Genomic DNA, 12,899 nt, shown 5'->3' on the forward strand with positions numbered 1-12,899 from the left:
ACACACAAAGCTCAATCTCTGAATAACACACAGTTTGGCAATGAGAGCACTCTCCTGGAAGGTGAGAGATACAAGGTTAGAAACCCCTGGGCAAGAACTGATCTCCTGTATCCTCTACGAGTTCTCTAATCACTGAGTGAAAAACAAGGAACCATTCACTTCTGCTGCCACAATACCCTGAAAAGGCTAAAGGCAGAACTGACAGAAATCTTAATTGAAATAGGAACTGCACAGTAGCACCAAGAAAACATCGATTTACATTCTTCACTTGAAAATTTTTCTCCAAGAATTATTAATATACCATTGAGCAGGGTTTTCCTTCTCCCTCTGCTAATCAGAGTCATTATATACACACATGCATGTACAATCAAGTCACTGTTACCTTCAATTAATCCATGCTCTCTGCCTTATTTGTCTTTCAGTCTGGTGGTGTAGACAGTCCCTGACTACATGACCCACAGTCTGAGATAGCGAAAGCGAGAGGGAGGATAACAGACAGTGAGGTGAGGTTGGTACTGAAAGACAAACACATTAACTGTAAGCCTGAGATTCTCAAATTTACTGAGGTTTAAGTCACTTCTCTTGTGTCAGATACTCACACACACTCATACAATGACATCCTTGTCCTCAGGAGGCTTCTAACAATCACAGAAATGGAATGTGGCCAGTAATTTCAGTTTCTGAAAAATGTAAGATTAAAGGCCAAATGCCATGTTTGTATGACGAGCTGTCGGGACAGATTTTATACAGCATGCACAGGAGAACGTCATCTGTGTGCTTTGCAATCTGTCACCTAAGAAGTACAGTATCTTAAGAGTTCAGGTGAAGGACTTGTTTTGTTTCTGCTGTAAACTGCCTCTTATCCTCACAAAACACCTTAATTAGTCAGCTACAGTCTCGCAACCTAAACTGAGAGAAGCAAGTAAAAAATCTTGAATGCAAAAAATGATTTTACTAGTACTTGACAAGCTCTGTCAGCAAGCTGTAGCTCCTCTTACTCCCTGCCCTCCCACATACATATCTAATCCAGCCAACTGAGACTTAAAAGCACTACCTCAGTCTGCTGGAAGAGATTGTATCTTAATTCATGGCAGTAGCATGTTAAATGCTTAAATGCAATGAGAGCAAACTCTCAGACATCTAAATCTAGAAAGACTTTTAACATCAACCAATTTGTATCCTCCCAGAAGCAAGGACAGCACTGCACATTTACGCTTACTCCAAAACCCAGTAGCTTTATCGATTACTCTGACACATTATTAGACTTAATTTCCACCCCCTTGGTATTACATAGAGAAGCTTCTAAATATATCACCATTTCACTCGTCAAACATTTGATGTCTAATACAAGAATCATTCCACTGATTAAAACATTTGAGAAGCAGTTTAGTTGTTTTTAAGATTAGTGACTCAACATAGTGTCTTCTCTTTTGGTTCTTAGCTAACCCTCCCAGTCATCCCCCTGACAGGACACGCACACATTGCAATTCGTGCTACTCTCATACAATGCTCTGGGAGAGGAAAAATACAAAATATATGTGGTTTTAGTGTAAAAATCTCCTTCCCCTTCTTCCAACATATGAAGGAAGCTGTGAAAATCTTTTGTGCATTCAAAGGGGAAAGGAAAAAAAAAAGAACAAAGCAATCTCTATTGCTGGACTGGGCAACAGTAAAAAGGGAGGGGGTGTGACATCAGGCCTTGAAAAACACTGAACACCTACTAACTGAAGATAAACAAGATACGTATGTTGCTGTGTCCCTAAACAAGATCCAGCCCAACAATCTCACCACAAGGTCCTAGAATTTAAGGGAAGACCAAGTATTTTACAAAGTAATGATCCAGATCCTGCTGCTTCCAAATCCATCTGTTGTAAAACTTCCAGCTACTTGGCGCCTGAAAAATCAAATCCTGGGCATTTACCAGCCTCTTACTCACACACATGTACATTGGTTATGGACAAACAGCTCTTCCCATATTTATTTTGTCCTCCGTTGTAGCAGAAATGTTTATCGCTACCCCAGCCCCAACCTCCTTGATGGAATACAGACAGGACGCAAAAGGAACAGGGGTATTCCACAACCTCTTTCCTCTCCCAATCCCTTCCAACTGTGGGAAACTAATTTCAGCTCTCATTTAACCTAGAAAATTATGAGGAGCCTTGCAACACAGCAGTTGTCTTCCTCTGTAAGCGTACAGACTTGAGGAGCAGCAGCATCACACATAGTTCTCGTAACTTCCTTCTATTATTGCTGGTACTTGACAAAGTTTCTCACTCACTACTGACAAGCATTTTACTCAGACACTCTTTTAAAAAAACAAAACAAAAAGGTGCAATATCCTTTGAAAGAGCATTTCCACCTGGCATTTATGCCACGTCTCACATCGAAATCAGCTTTGCCAGGATGATAGTATTTAGTTTCAGCAGCAAAATTCCCAATAGATCCTCCTTTCAGGGATAACACACCTGTATCTGAAACACTGGGTCAGCAAGACTATTTTAAGACATTAAAAAAGAGCTAAATAAAAGTGCAGATGATTATAGGTGTGAGTATTACCAAAGAGAAAAAAAAAATGAGAAGAGGTTGTGGCAAGAAGCTGCTCACAAGACCAGTGGCAATTTATATACTCAAAATTATAAAAGAGAGGGGAAAAAGCAGAAGTACCTCCTTATAATACCTTAATAAAAACAATAATTACAAGAAAAATAGAAACCCACCTTAAAATCTCAGATTTATATTTATTAAACAATAAATATAGGAAAATGAGAATTAGTTCTTATCTCTTCAAAACATTAACAGACATGGATCACCTGAAATGCCCTGTTGTGCAGAAGCATTTGACAGCTCTGATGTCCAGTGATCACAGCTTGCAGGGACAGTTTTTCAAGGTATTTCTAACACATCTGAGACAATTTTTCAAAAATCAAACCCACAACAACTTTGTTGTAGTTTATGAAGCTACAGTACGATGCACCTTGATGGTTCTGCACAAGATGAGGTACAATCCAGTGCAATACTCCTGGACAAAAGGGAGTCCCTTAAAGACAAGTACATGAAAGGACGTGTCTTAATGCTAAATGACATATTTTCAGTTGTGAAATGAGGTATCTGCCCAGCAGCCAGACATTGCACCAAGGAACACAGCAGGCTCTTGTTCTGAAAAACCAGCTTCTGCGACACAGAAAAGGGACCAGGTCTGGCAAACAGACAGAACACGACTCACCAACTTCCAAACTCACAAGTGCACTAATCACTGGACACAATTCTGTACCGCTACTCCATACAGGAGCACCAAGTTTCCTCAGCTGACAGCATGCTCCTTTTTCCTGAAAGCACTAAAGCACCAGCCAATCTTATGCTGAGCTGCATTACCACAATTCAAAATAAAGGCGAGGTTGTTGCTAGAAGTGACAGTAATTAAAGACATACCCCCAGAGAGAGGGGCACGGGCTTCAGAACAGGACTCCTTAGTCTGGAACTGGATGTTTGCACTTTCCGTGGCTCCCCATCAACACTGACCATGGGTCAAAACACAAAGTGACCCAAATCTCGAAAATGTGAGGACAGGTCAGTGAACACAGACACAGAATGACAACATTTTGAGACATCACCCTCACATCTCTCTCCTGCTACAGCCTCCACGCTGCAAGAAAGACCAGCCATCCCTGTGATCCACTCCGCAAGCAGGGAAGAACAACTCAAATCTTAACTCTGCTCCCCTAAAACACACAATATCAAGAAGAGTTAATCCTCCTCCCGGCCTCTGTTGAAAACACCCTCTTTGGAACACTACTGTGGCAAAGACATTCATCCATAAAAGCACAGGAGTTAAAATATCAAAATCATGTACAATAGTTCTTTTGTTTCCTTCAGTTTTATAAAGCTGACCAATCCCAGAGCAGCTGATGAATTTATCATTTTGTTCTGCAGTTAAAACACACTAAAACAATAGTTCAACAGACATATCTAATTGAACTACTACTGCCCTAAATCTACACTCCATTCCTTTACTGTAACAATACTTAGTTAATCCTTCAAGTCAAAGAAAACTGTCTTTTTGCTGTTGTTTTAAAGCAGAACAGACCACTGCCTGAACTGAGCTCCTGAAACAAAATAAGAACATGTAAGAAGGAAAAAGCCCAACATGTATATTGGTTCTTGACAGAGAAGCGGCTGCCAAAGTCTCAACATGTGGCAGAACTGAAACCTCTGTGGGGTTCTAAGCTCTGCAAAAGTAGTGGGGAAGATTTTGAGAACCATTCAGAAAAGAAACATTCCTTGCACATTCAATCCCTTCTCCACATTCAGCATGCACCAAGGTCAAAAGCTGAGATTTAACTCCCTTTTTAATAAGGGTATTGTAACTTCTTTGAAAAAAATCTAAGAAACAACTGTGGATGGTATCACCAAAATGCATTTGGAATGCAGGGAGAGTATCAGAAGTTGCTGCAGTGGCCAAGTCAATATGGATTATGCACAGGTAAATTATCTGAGATATTCTGGCTGTGATCTGTGACAATACAAAAATACCCCACAATTATATGAAGAAACTGAACCCTGTCTCTCTGATCCAACGCCAGCTAGGCCCGAGACTGTGTCAGGACACAGAAAAAAATGCCCTCTCATTTGCTACACTTCATGTCTTCCCACAGGAACTGGTCTCTTCCTCCTCGTTCTATTTCCTGTACACAGAACAAGCCTATTGTCACCAGGTGAAAACACACACACGCCACCGACTGCCCAGCCGGCCCGGACCAGCGAACATCTCCCTTTGCCCCGCGGCCTCGCCGACGCGAGCGCAGGTCCCGCCGCTGTCCCAGGCCCGGCGGATCGCCGCGTACGAGCCCCGGCCGTGCCGAGACGCGGCTCACCTACACCGGGCCGGCGGGGGCTGACAGGCACGCAAACGCCCGCGGCGATCCCCCCGCTCCCCGGCTGCCGGCGCGGGGGATTCCTCGCAGCCGGACCACCGTAGCCCCTCGCTCGCACGTCTCTCCTCCAGGTCGCCCGATCCCTCCTCCTCGGTCGCGTTCACACCTCAGGCCCCGGCCCCTCCGCGGGGCTCCTCGCACGCCCCGGTCCCACCGCGGCCCGCCGCCGGACACGGGTCGCGGCACCGACTCCCGCACACCCCCATCCCCGCGCCAGGCACCCGATCGGAATGAGGCCGTCCCGAAACGGCCCCCCGCAGCCCGCCCGGCCCTCGCCGGGGCCGCTCCCCCCCCCCCACCCCCGCGGCCCGCAGCGCCGGCGCCCGGCCTCAGCCCCGCGCCTCACCAGGAGTAGGTCTGCTCCGCCATGGCTGCGGCGGGGCGGCCGGCCGGCTGGGCTGTGCGGGGCGGCCAGGCCCCGGGCTCCTCCTCCGCCTCCTCCTCCGCCTCCTCCTCCGCCTCGCAGGCTCCGGGGCTCAGTGGCGGCCCCGCTGCGGCTCCCGGCCCAACATGGCGGCGGCTGTGTGGAGGGAGGGGAGCGCAGAGGGGGTCCCCGCCCGGGCGGGGAGGGGACGGCGGAGAGGGCGATGGTGGTGGCGGAGGTTCAGCAGCCGCGCCACAGGGCCGCGCTGGGGAGCCGGGTGGGCCTCATGGCCGGCGAGGCGGCGGCGGCGGCGGCGGGGGGCGGAGCGGGGCGGGGCGGCGGCGGGCACCGGGACAGGCCGCGCCGCTTCCCGGCGCTCGCGCACGGCGGGGCGGGGCCGCGGCCGCGGGCGGGGCCTGGGGCGGGCGGCGGGCGGGGTCACGTGTCCACAACAGCCTCACGTGCCGCCGCCGGCCGCGCGCAGGCGCTGTGGGGCGGCAGGAGAGGCGGCGGAGGCTGGTTGTCGCGCCCGGCCGCGCCTGGAGCCGCGGGGCCTTCCCCAGCACAGCCGAGGCAGGCTGCGGGGGGCTTCGGGCGGGCAAGCCTTGACCGTCGGGCCGGCAGCGAGCAGCCGCTGGAGCGGGGGCGCGGGCCTCGCCGGGAGCTCCGCCCGCCTCGGCAGGGCCGCGGCTTCGCCCGCTGCTGTTGGAAAGCTCCGGACGCGGGACGTGTCCGCGGCTCCGGGCCGGCGAGCTGCCGAGGGCAGGCGAGCGGGGCTTGCTCGGTTGCGGCCCAGCGGCCCAGGACAGTCGCCCCGGGGCGGGCTGTGTGCCGCTGGCCTTCCACTTTGACGAGGACGTGACTTCCCAAGAACGACTCCGGGTCGCTGCGGTGCCTCTCCCTTCTGAAGGAGGGTTGGGTGGTAAATGAGCAGTGCAGGTAAGGTAGTTCAGAAATCTGGGCATTTACTTTAAATTCACAGCGGGTTTTCTGACATAATCAGCACTCAACCCTCTTACTAAAATGTGCTTGAAAAGGGTTTATCAGTTATGAGGTGGAGATAGTCCAATGACTGTGGCTGCCTGGCTTTCTGGGATCCTACTGGTGCCAGTCACGGTAGCTAGGTGTACTGAAAGGGTTGGATGGTAAGGATAGAGTTTCCTCTCATCCAGCTCAGGCTAGGCTGCCTTGAAAACCTTTCTCCCTCATATGACCATAGACTGGTTGGGGCTGGAAAAGACCCTTAAGACCACAGAGTCTGTTAACAGTGCTGACCCACATCCCTCAGTGCCCAGGCGGTAGGGACTCCACCACTGCCCTGGGCAACCTGTGCTAGTGCTTGATAACCCTTCCTTGAAGTCATTTTTATTAATACCCAATATAAACCTTCCCTGGCAAGGCTGTTTTCTCTTACCATTTAAGAAGAAAGACCAACATCATGTAGCTCACAGTCCTCTAATTTTTGCATCAGTTGTGCCCGTCTCAGTAGGCATGGAAAGCTTTGCTGGAGGTGATGCCACGAGAGAGAAGCAAGTCGTGCTCAGAACCTTGAGCTGTGGGGGACACAGCCCAGTCAGTTTTGGAGGAAGTTCTGGTGTTCCCACATACACACAATCTCCTGTTGCAAACAATGTGCAGGCTTGGGGAGAGCTTGCACAAGGGGAGAGTTTCCTGCCTTTCTTCTTCCTCGGCACAGCAGAAAAATCTACAGTAACACACAATGGACACAACATTTTGAATCCTCACTCCCCTGGGGTACAAGCCTGGTGCCTCTGGCATGCCTGTTTATTTCACTCTTTCCACTGATTATGGTAGAGTAAATCCAAGAGGGAAGAATAACCTCTCCATCCTTTTGAATCAGTGGAGGGAAAGAGAAATCAGTGCTTCAGCCGTGGCTCGGGACTAAAGGGCCTTTCATATTTTTTCTCCCGGAGAACAGGATGTACATCTGATGCTGGTGTCTGTGAAACAATATCTCTGCCTCGTGTCCTTACTGAAATAGCTTCCAGCTTCTCAGTCTTGCAGAATTCCAGTGCACTCCTTTGACACAAGTGATTTCTAGTTGATGAGCAATTAAAGTATATTTTTTTTCAGCGTCTCAGCCTCTGTGACTCTGAACTGATGTTGCAAGCTTGCTCTGTCATTAGAGGATAGCACTGGGATGAATTCACAGGAGAAATTTATTCCTCCTTGCAGACCCAGCATCTGCTGTTACTGTAAATTGAAGCACTGCTTGCATTCCCCAGATAGTTTTCTCAGCATATCTTTTGTACAATTTTTGGCCCTACAACAGTGCTTTGCTCTGAATTTCAGTGACAGTTTCCTCTGCCATTACAAAGCCTTTCCAAATACCTGTCTGCAACCTTTGGTGTAGACTGATGCATTGTTTGTCTTGTCAAGGTATTTCAAAACTATTACAGCAAACAAAAGTAAGGTGGTTTGTGGTTTTTTCTTCTTATGTTTGGAAGCATAGCTCCCAGAGGCAAGTGTGGTGGAGAAAAATTAAAGTACTGGCTACAAAATGTTCTCACCTCCACACTGCTTAAATGTCATTAGATGACATTTAGCTAACCATGTCTTGATTCTGCTGTAATGGAGGTGGAAAGAGAACCAGGGTAGCTTCATGTAGACACTTCACCTTTCAGGAAAGGACACGACAGATACAGTTATCAACCCTGCTTGGGTTTGGGAGGAACAAAGGGTGTGGAAATAAGCAGAAAGGGAAGGGGAAAAAAAATCAAGAGATCTGGCTTTGACAGTAGAGCTCAGAGCTACACTGTTCTGCTTCCAAGATCCTTGTGGGATTCCCCTTAATAAAAACAATTGAAAGTGTGCACTGACCAGTACTTGTGACACAATTCTCTTCACTACCACCTAGTGGGAGACTCCTTTATTAACAACTCCAGAGCTGCTCCTCCAATCTCATCCTCACCCCAACGGTAGAAACAGCAAGTAAGTGAAAGGAGAACTGATGGATGACTGGGAAGAGGCATACAGTCCAGTTTCCCCATACAAGAGGAATGTGAAAAGGGACAGCTTGTTTATGTAAATGAAATCCATTATGCCTTACAGCATCACAGAATCATTAAATTGTTTGGAAAAACCTTTTAAGCTCCTGGAGTCCAAGCCCTCCCCTCACCCTGCCAAGCCCACCATGGCCCTCAGCACCTCAGATCCATGGGCTGGAGACTCCCCCATCTCCCTGGGCAGCCTTGGACAGGGGCTGACAACCCTCTCAGGGAAGAAGTTCTTCCTCAGCTAAATCTAAACCATGCCTTCTGTCTGCATCCAGGCCAGTTCTTAATGAATCCTCAAGCTTCAATTTACCTGAGGCTCCCAAAAGATAACAAGTATTGTCTTTGGAGACAAAAACATTAATTCTGAATGTAACTGAGTCCTGCACACCGTGCTAAGGGGAAACTCAGGAAGTTACTCCAGTGTCTCAGTCAAATATCCCCTTGGCTCTGAAAGTTTAGGTTCTGCTTCTGAAAGTACAGAAGGAGGCACCACCAGAAAAACCAGCTTCCTTCTCTGGATAATCATGCTTTTTATTATAATCACATATTTACAACACAGACTTCTAAATTAACAAGTAAATGGGTATACATGTGAAAAACATTAAAACCATGTACTCAAGCTGAGTCCTTCCCCAGGAAGATACTCGGGGTTTGCACAAATAGCTGAGCTCCAACACTACAAAAGAACTTACCTAGTGACAATTATTTCAGATTTTTCGCACTCCTCTGTGCCTTTTGGGACTAAAGCTCCCACTGCACAAATAATTATCAGGTTTGGTACTTGCACAGTTTTCCCAACTGTAGAAATAAGGGGGAGCGTGGCAATAACAGCAGTCACGGTTCAAGGAAGGGATGATGTTCATGTCATTCAGGCCAATAAAGCAGTTAGCAGCCTCAGCAGGAAGAACAGTAAAATGGTAAAGAATTATTAAAAGAACTCTTTCTCTGTGTTTCTCTTGCCAACAGCAATTTTACCACCACGTTCAGGGAACTATACAGGCTCCCTCTTGCTAGCACTTTTATCATAAATATATTTAGGGATTTTCCTTTTCTGTATGCTCCTTGAAGCCACACTGGCTTTATTCCAGAAATGACTGTATTTTTCATCATGTACACTTAATAATGGATATGATTCATGAGATGAAAACATCAAAGGTAAAAATAGTGTTGATACCAGAAGTCAGGCTTTGGGAGACTATTCTGCCTTTGATTCTGTTCATAGAACTCTGCTGTTCACCAGGACTTTGGTTCTGCCCTACTGAAATAAGCAGAATGCAGAGCAGCAAGTCTAAAATAAGAATCTTTTTCCTATTGTAAACCCATTTATACCTTCATGCAGTCATTCTTCATCTTAAGTAATTCACTTAGTAATTCAACTGCTATACTACATGTAGGATAAAATGAAACTGAACAGTTAATCAAGACAGACTATTATTTACCAATAAAATAGAATTCCCTAAGAGGAACTCAAGACATCTGTGGCTGTAAAGATACTGGAGAGTGACAGGAACCCATCTTTATGAGAGCTGTTAGCCAGTGTTATCAGCCTGTCCGCTGCTCGGGAGAAAAGAAGAAAATCATTATTAAGGAAAGCATACAAGTGATGTTTAAGTGTACACAGGACAATGCAAAGTGTCAAGCATGTTTCAATAATCTTTATTAAATTTGCTAATAAAAAAAGCTCAGAAATAAGACTTGTTGTGATTACTGATATATTTCTGCAATGTGCATCCAGACTTGTTTATGTAACATTGTCCCTGAGCCTGCTATTAAACTGACCAGTTTAATGTTGTAAAGCTACTTTATGTCAGTGATGCACTGAATTTGAGAGGTCTCAACCACTATGTTGGTTATGCATAAGGAAAAACAAGGAATTCTGCAGGAAAAAGATACATAAACCAGATACTGCAAACATGGGACAAACAAGCAGGTACCACTCGGTGTCTTCAAGCTTCAAAAGTTTTCCCCATCACAACTAACAAGATCACATTAGTCAGGGTGACTGGAGAATCAAAACATGGCCCAAAAAATTGTTGCAATTGAGGAAATCAACATACACTAAGCACTGGTAGTGACAATGGGTAAAAACCAAGACCTTTTCTTTCCAGTATTCACTTTCAAGGCAATATCCCCGAGTACAGTCAGTTACAGGAGAATGCTGTCTGGATTACAGCACTCTACAGTTCAGCTCTTGCTCTACTATCAGAACTATAACCTTATAATTTTTTACATATATATAACTTGTATAATAGTTATTCCTTGTAGCTTCCACGCTTGACCTCTGCTCTTATTACCTCACAACTGCATATTGTGACACATGTAATAATCTGAGAGATATGATGCTGCAATCCTTGGTGCTAGGGTATAAAATAGGGGGTGCTGGCTAATTCACAAGACTCTCCTTCCTGCTTCTCAAAGGTTCAGTCTCACTGCCAGCAATTTACAAGAGTCAAGAAACACTGAGCAGCTTCCTGGTTTTCCTGCACTGAAGAATCTGAAATACCTAATGCAGTGCTGAACCATTCACTAGCAGAGCCTGGCAGGTTATGGTGATGTTGACTGTGGAAGCTTACTTCTTGTTTTCTTAGTTGTCCAGGCTGCTCCATTTTAAAATGGACAATACTAATAGACCAAGGGAAAAAGCCCTTCAGAGGAAAGGGATGGAGAATATTTACCTCCTCCTCAGGATCTGAAAAGTTTCCATAATCAGCTAAGGATTCTCTGCATGGCATCCAGCCATAGTGTATGTTCATTTCTGGTTTTACAGACTTAAAGCCTCCACAGATGCAGGTCTTCAAAGCAGCAGAAGCAACTGGACTTCTGGGTGCATAATAAATCCTTGAAACTACACAATAGAGATAATTTGTTGCTATGTTTTCTTCTCTTTCCAGTTTCCCCTGACAAATATTGCTGCTGTCTAAAAGTCTGTGTCCCCATCCCCCCTCAAGCATCCAACAAGTTTATACATTTAGAGAACATGGATTGGATAAGCTTTCAAACACATAAAATGGGACTGTTTTCTGTCTTGGTTTAGGTAAAAGAAATTGCTGTGCCAAAGAGGACAGAAATACAAAACACAGCACAATGGAATCTCCTCAGACACGTATTGCAGGAGGCCCACAACCTGTTGACTCTCTTTGCAAAGTCCTGGAGTTACAGGACGTATCATGCAGAACCATGGCATGGCTGGATGCTGTCATTACACTTGACAACTACTGTTATCAGCCAGTGTTGTTGGCATGTCTACCTGGGGGGCAGGAAATAAGGAAAACTGTAATAAAAAAATAAAATGCATGGAAATGGTATCAAAACATGGATAGAACAATGCCAGTAAAGCTCACCATAAGAGTATGGGAGAAAAATAAACACTTTGGACATTAAAGATGCATTTTTTTACATTAACATTTCTTACATTAAGTGTTCCTACATGGCCTCCAAATGGTTACTTCTTTTTAGTCACATAAAGAGAGTCTTCTGTATCCAAGCTTTTTTAACACTGCAGGGAAGGGACGTGGTGCTGTGAGTGCTGAGGCCACCTGGAATAAAAGCGAAGAGTTACCACCGGTCGTGGTTGAAAGGGTCAGCCCAGCAGCTCGCTGTGCCTGCAGGAGGAGGGGATTCACTCTGCAAAGCAGCTCTGTCCTGCAGCTGCTGACTTAGCATGTTGCCCCAGGAGCCTGGAGAGCATGGCTAATGGTGCCCACAAAGGGAAAACGGGGTCCAAGGTCACTCTGCAGCATTGTCTTGGGGCATGACTCAGCGTGGGGACAGCCCTGCTAGGTTTCTCACAGCTCAGGCCTGATGGGAGTATAGAGAGACAGGCAAATGCCCCCACAAAGCTCACACTGACACAAGTTTCAAATCCTTCTCCTGTTGATGGCACAAGGAATCATTTGCATGAGATGCTCCTGCATCGAGTCCACAACTGCACATCAACTTATTTCCTAATCTGGCTGCTAAAAGTAGGTTGATTCACTCATATGTTTCAGACCAGAAAAGACAATTCAGTCACAAGGACTCTGTGAGAACTGCACTAAGCAACTCCAGCCAAGCCAGTGAGCATGTTTTAGGGAGTCACTCAACATGTGGGAGCAGAACCTTAGAGCAGGGCTGGTATCAAGAGGAGTTGGAGGTAGATAATAAATGGTAACCACAAGCCTGCCCAGAACAAGCAGGGCAACAGATGACAGGACAGGGACTTTCAGCATGAACCAACACCCAAGACCATTCTTTATTGTGTGCCTCAATCAAAAGCTGAGTGGGGTAAGCCGTGTAATCCACCAAATTATGTGGGTACACTGCTCCTGCTCATTAATTAAGCAATTAACATGGCAGTTTATAATGAAGGTAGTAGTATTGGCCCACCGAGATATGCAGCAAGCCAAAGCCAGAAGTAAAAAAGTCATTTAACACTTGATGCTCTGCCACAGAAGTCAACTGGAGCTGCAGAACATCCTGAGAGTCTTGGGAACATTTCCATGTAAACCTAGTGGTTTCTCTGCTGGTGGGTAACACAAGAGCTAGTGAAGCTGCCAGTGTGACCTTCTCTCTGCTCAAAACTTTTGGCAGAGCCTCACACTGGCTGAA

At 46.3% G+C, this 12,899-nt stretch overlaps 1 protein-coding gene across 3 annotated transcripts in view; it reads right to left on the reverse strand.

Moving 5' to 3' along the window:
* Nucleotides 1–5,622, reverse strand: part of SPPL3 (signal peptide peptidase like 3) — a 50,247-nt gene extending 44,625 nt beyond the window's left edge. For all 3 annotated transcript variants that reach the window (XM_062010161.1, XM_062010160.1, XM_062010162.1), the window contains exon 1: nucleotides 5,278–5,622. In XM_062010161.1, coding sequence (XP_061866145.1) covers nucleotides 5,278–5,300 — 23 coding nt within the window. In that variant the 5' untranslated portion in view covers nucleotides 5,301–5,622. The remainder of the gene's footprint in view (nucleotides 1–5,277) is intronic.
* Between the last annotated feature and the right edge of the window lie 7,277 nt (nucleotides 5,623–12,899).

This window comes from Colius striatus, chromosome 17 (assembly GCF_028858725.1).
Source record: "Colius striatus isolate bColStr4 chromosome 17, bColStr4.1.hap1, whole genome shotgun sequence".
Classification (NCBI taxonomy): Eukaryota; Metazoa; Chordata; class Aves; order Coliiformes; family Coliidae; genus Colius; species Colius striatus.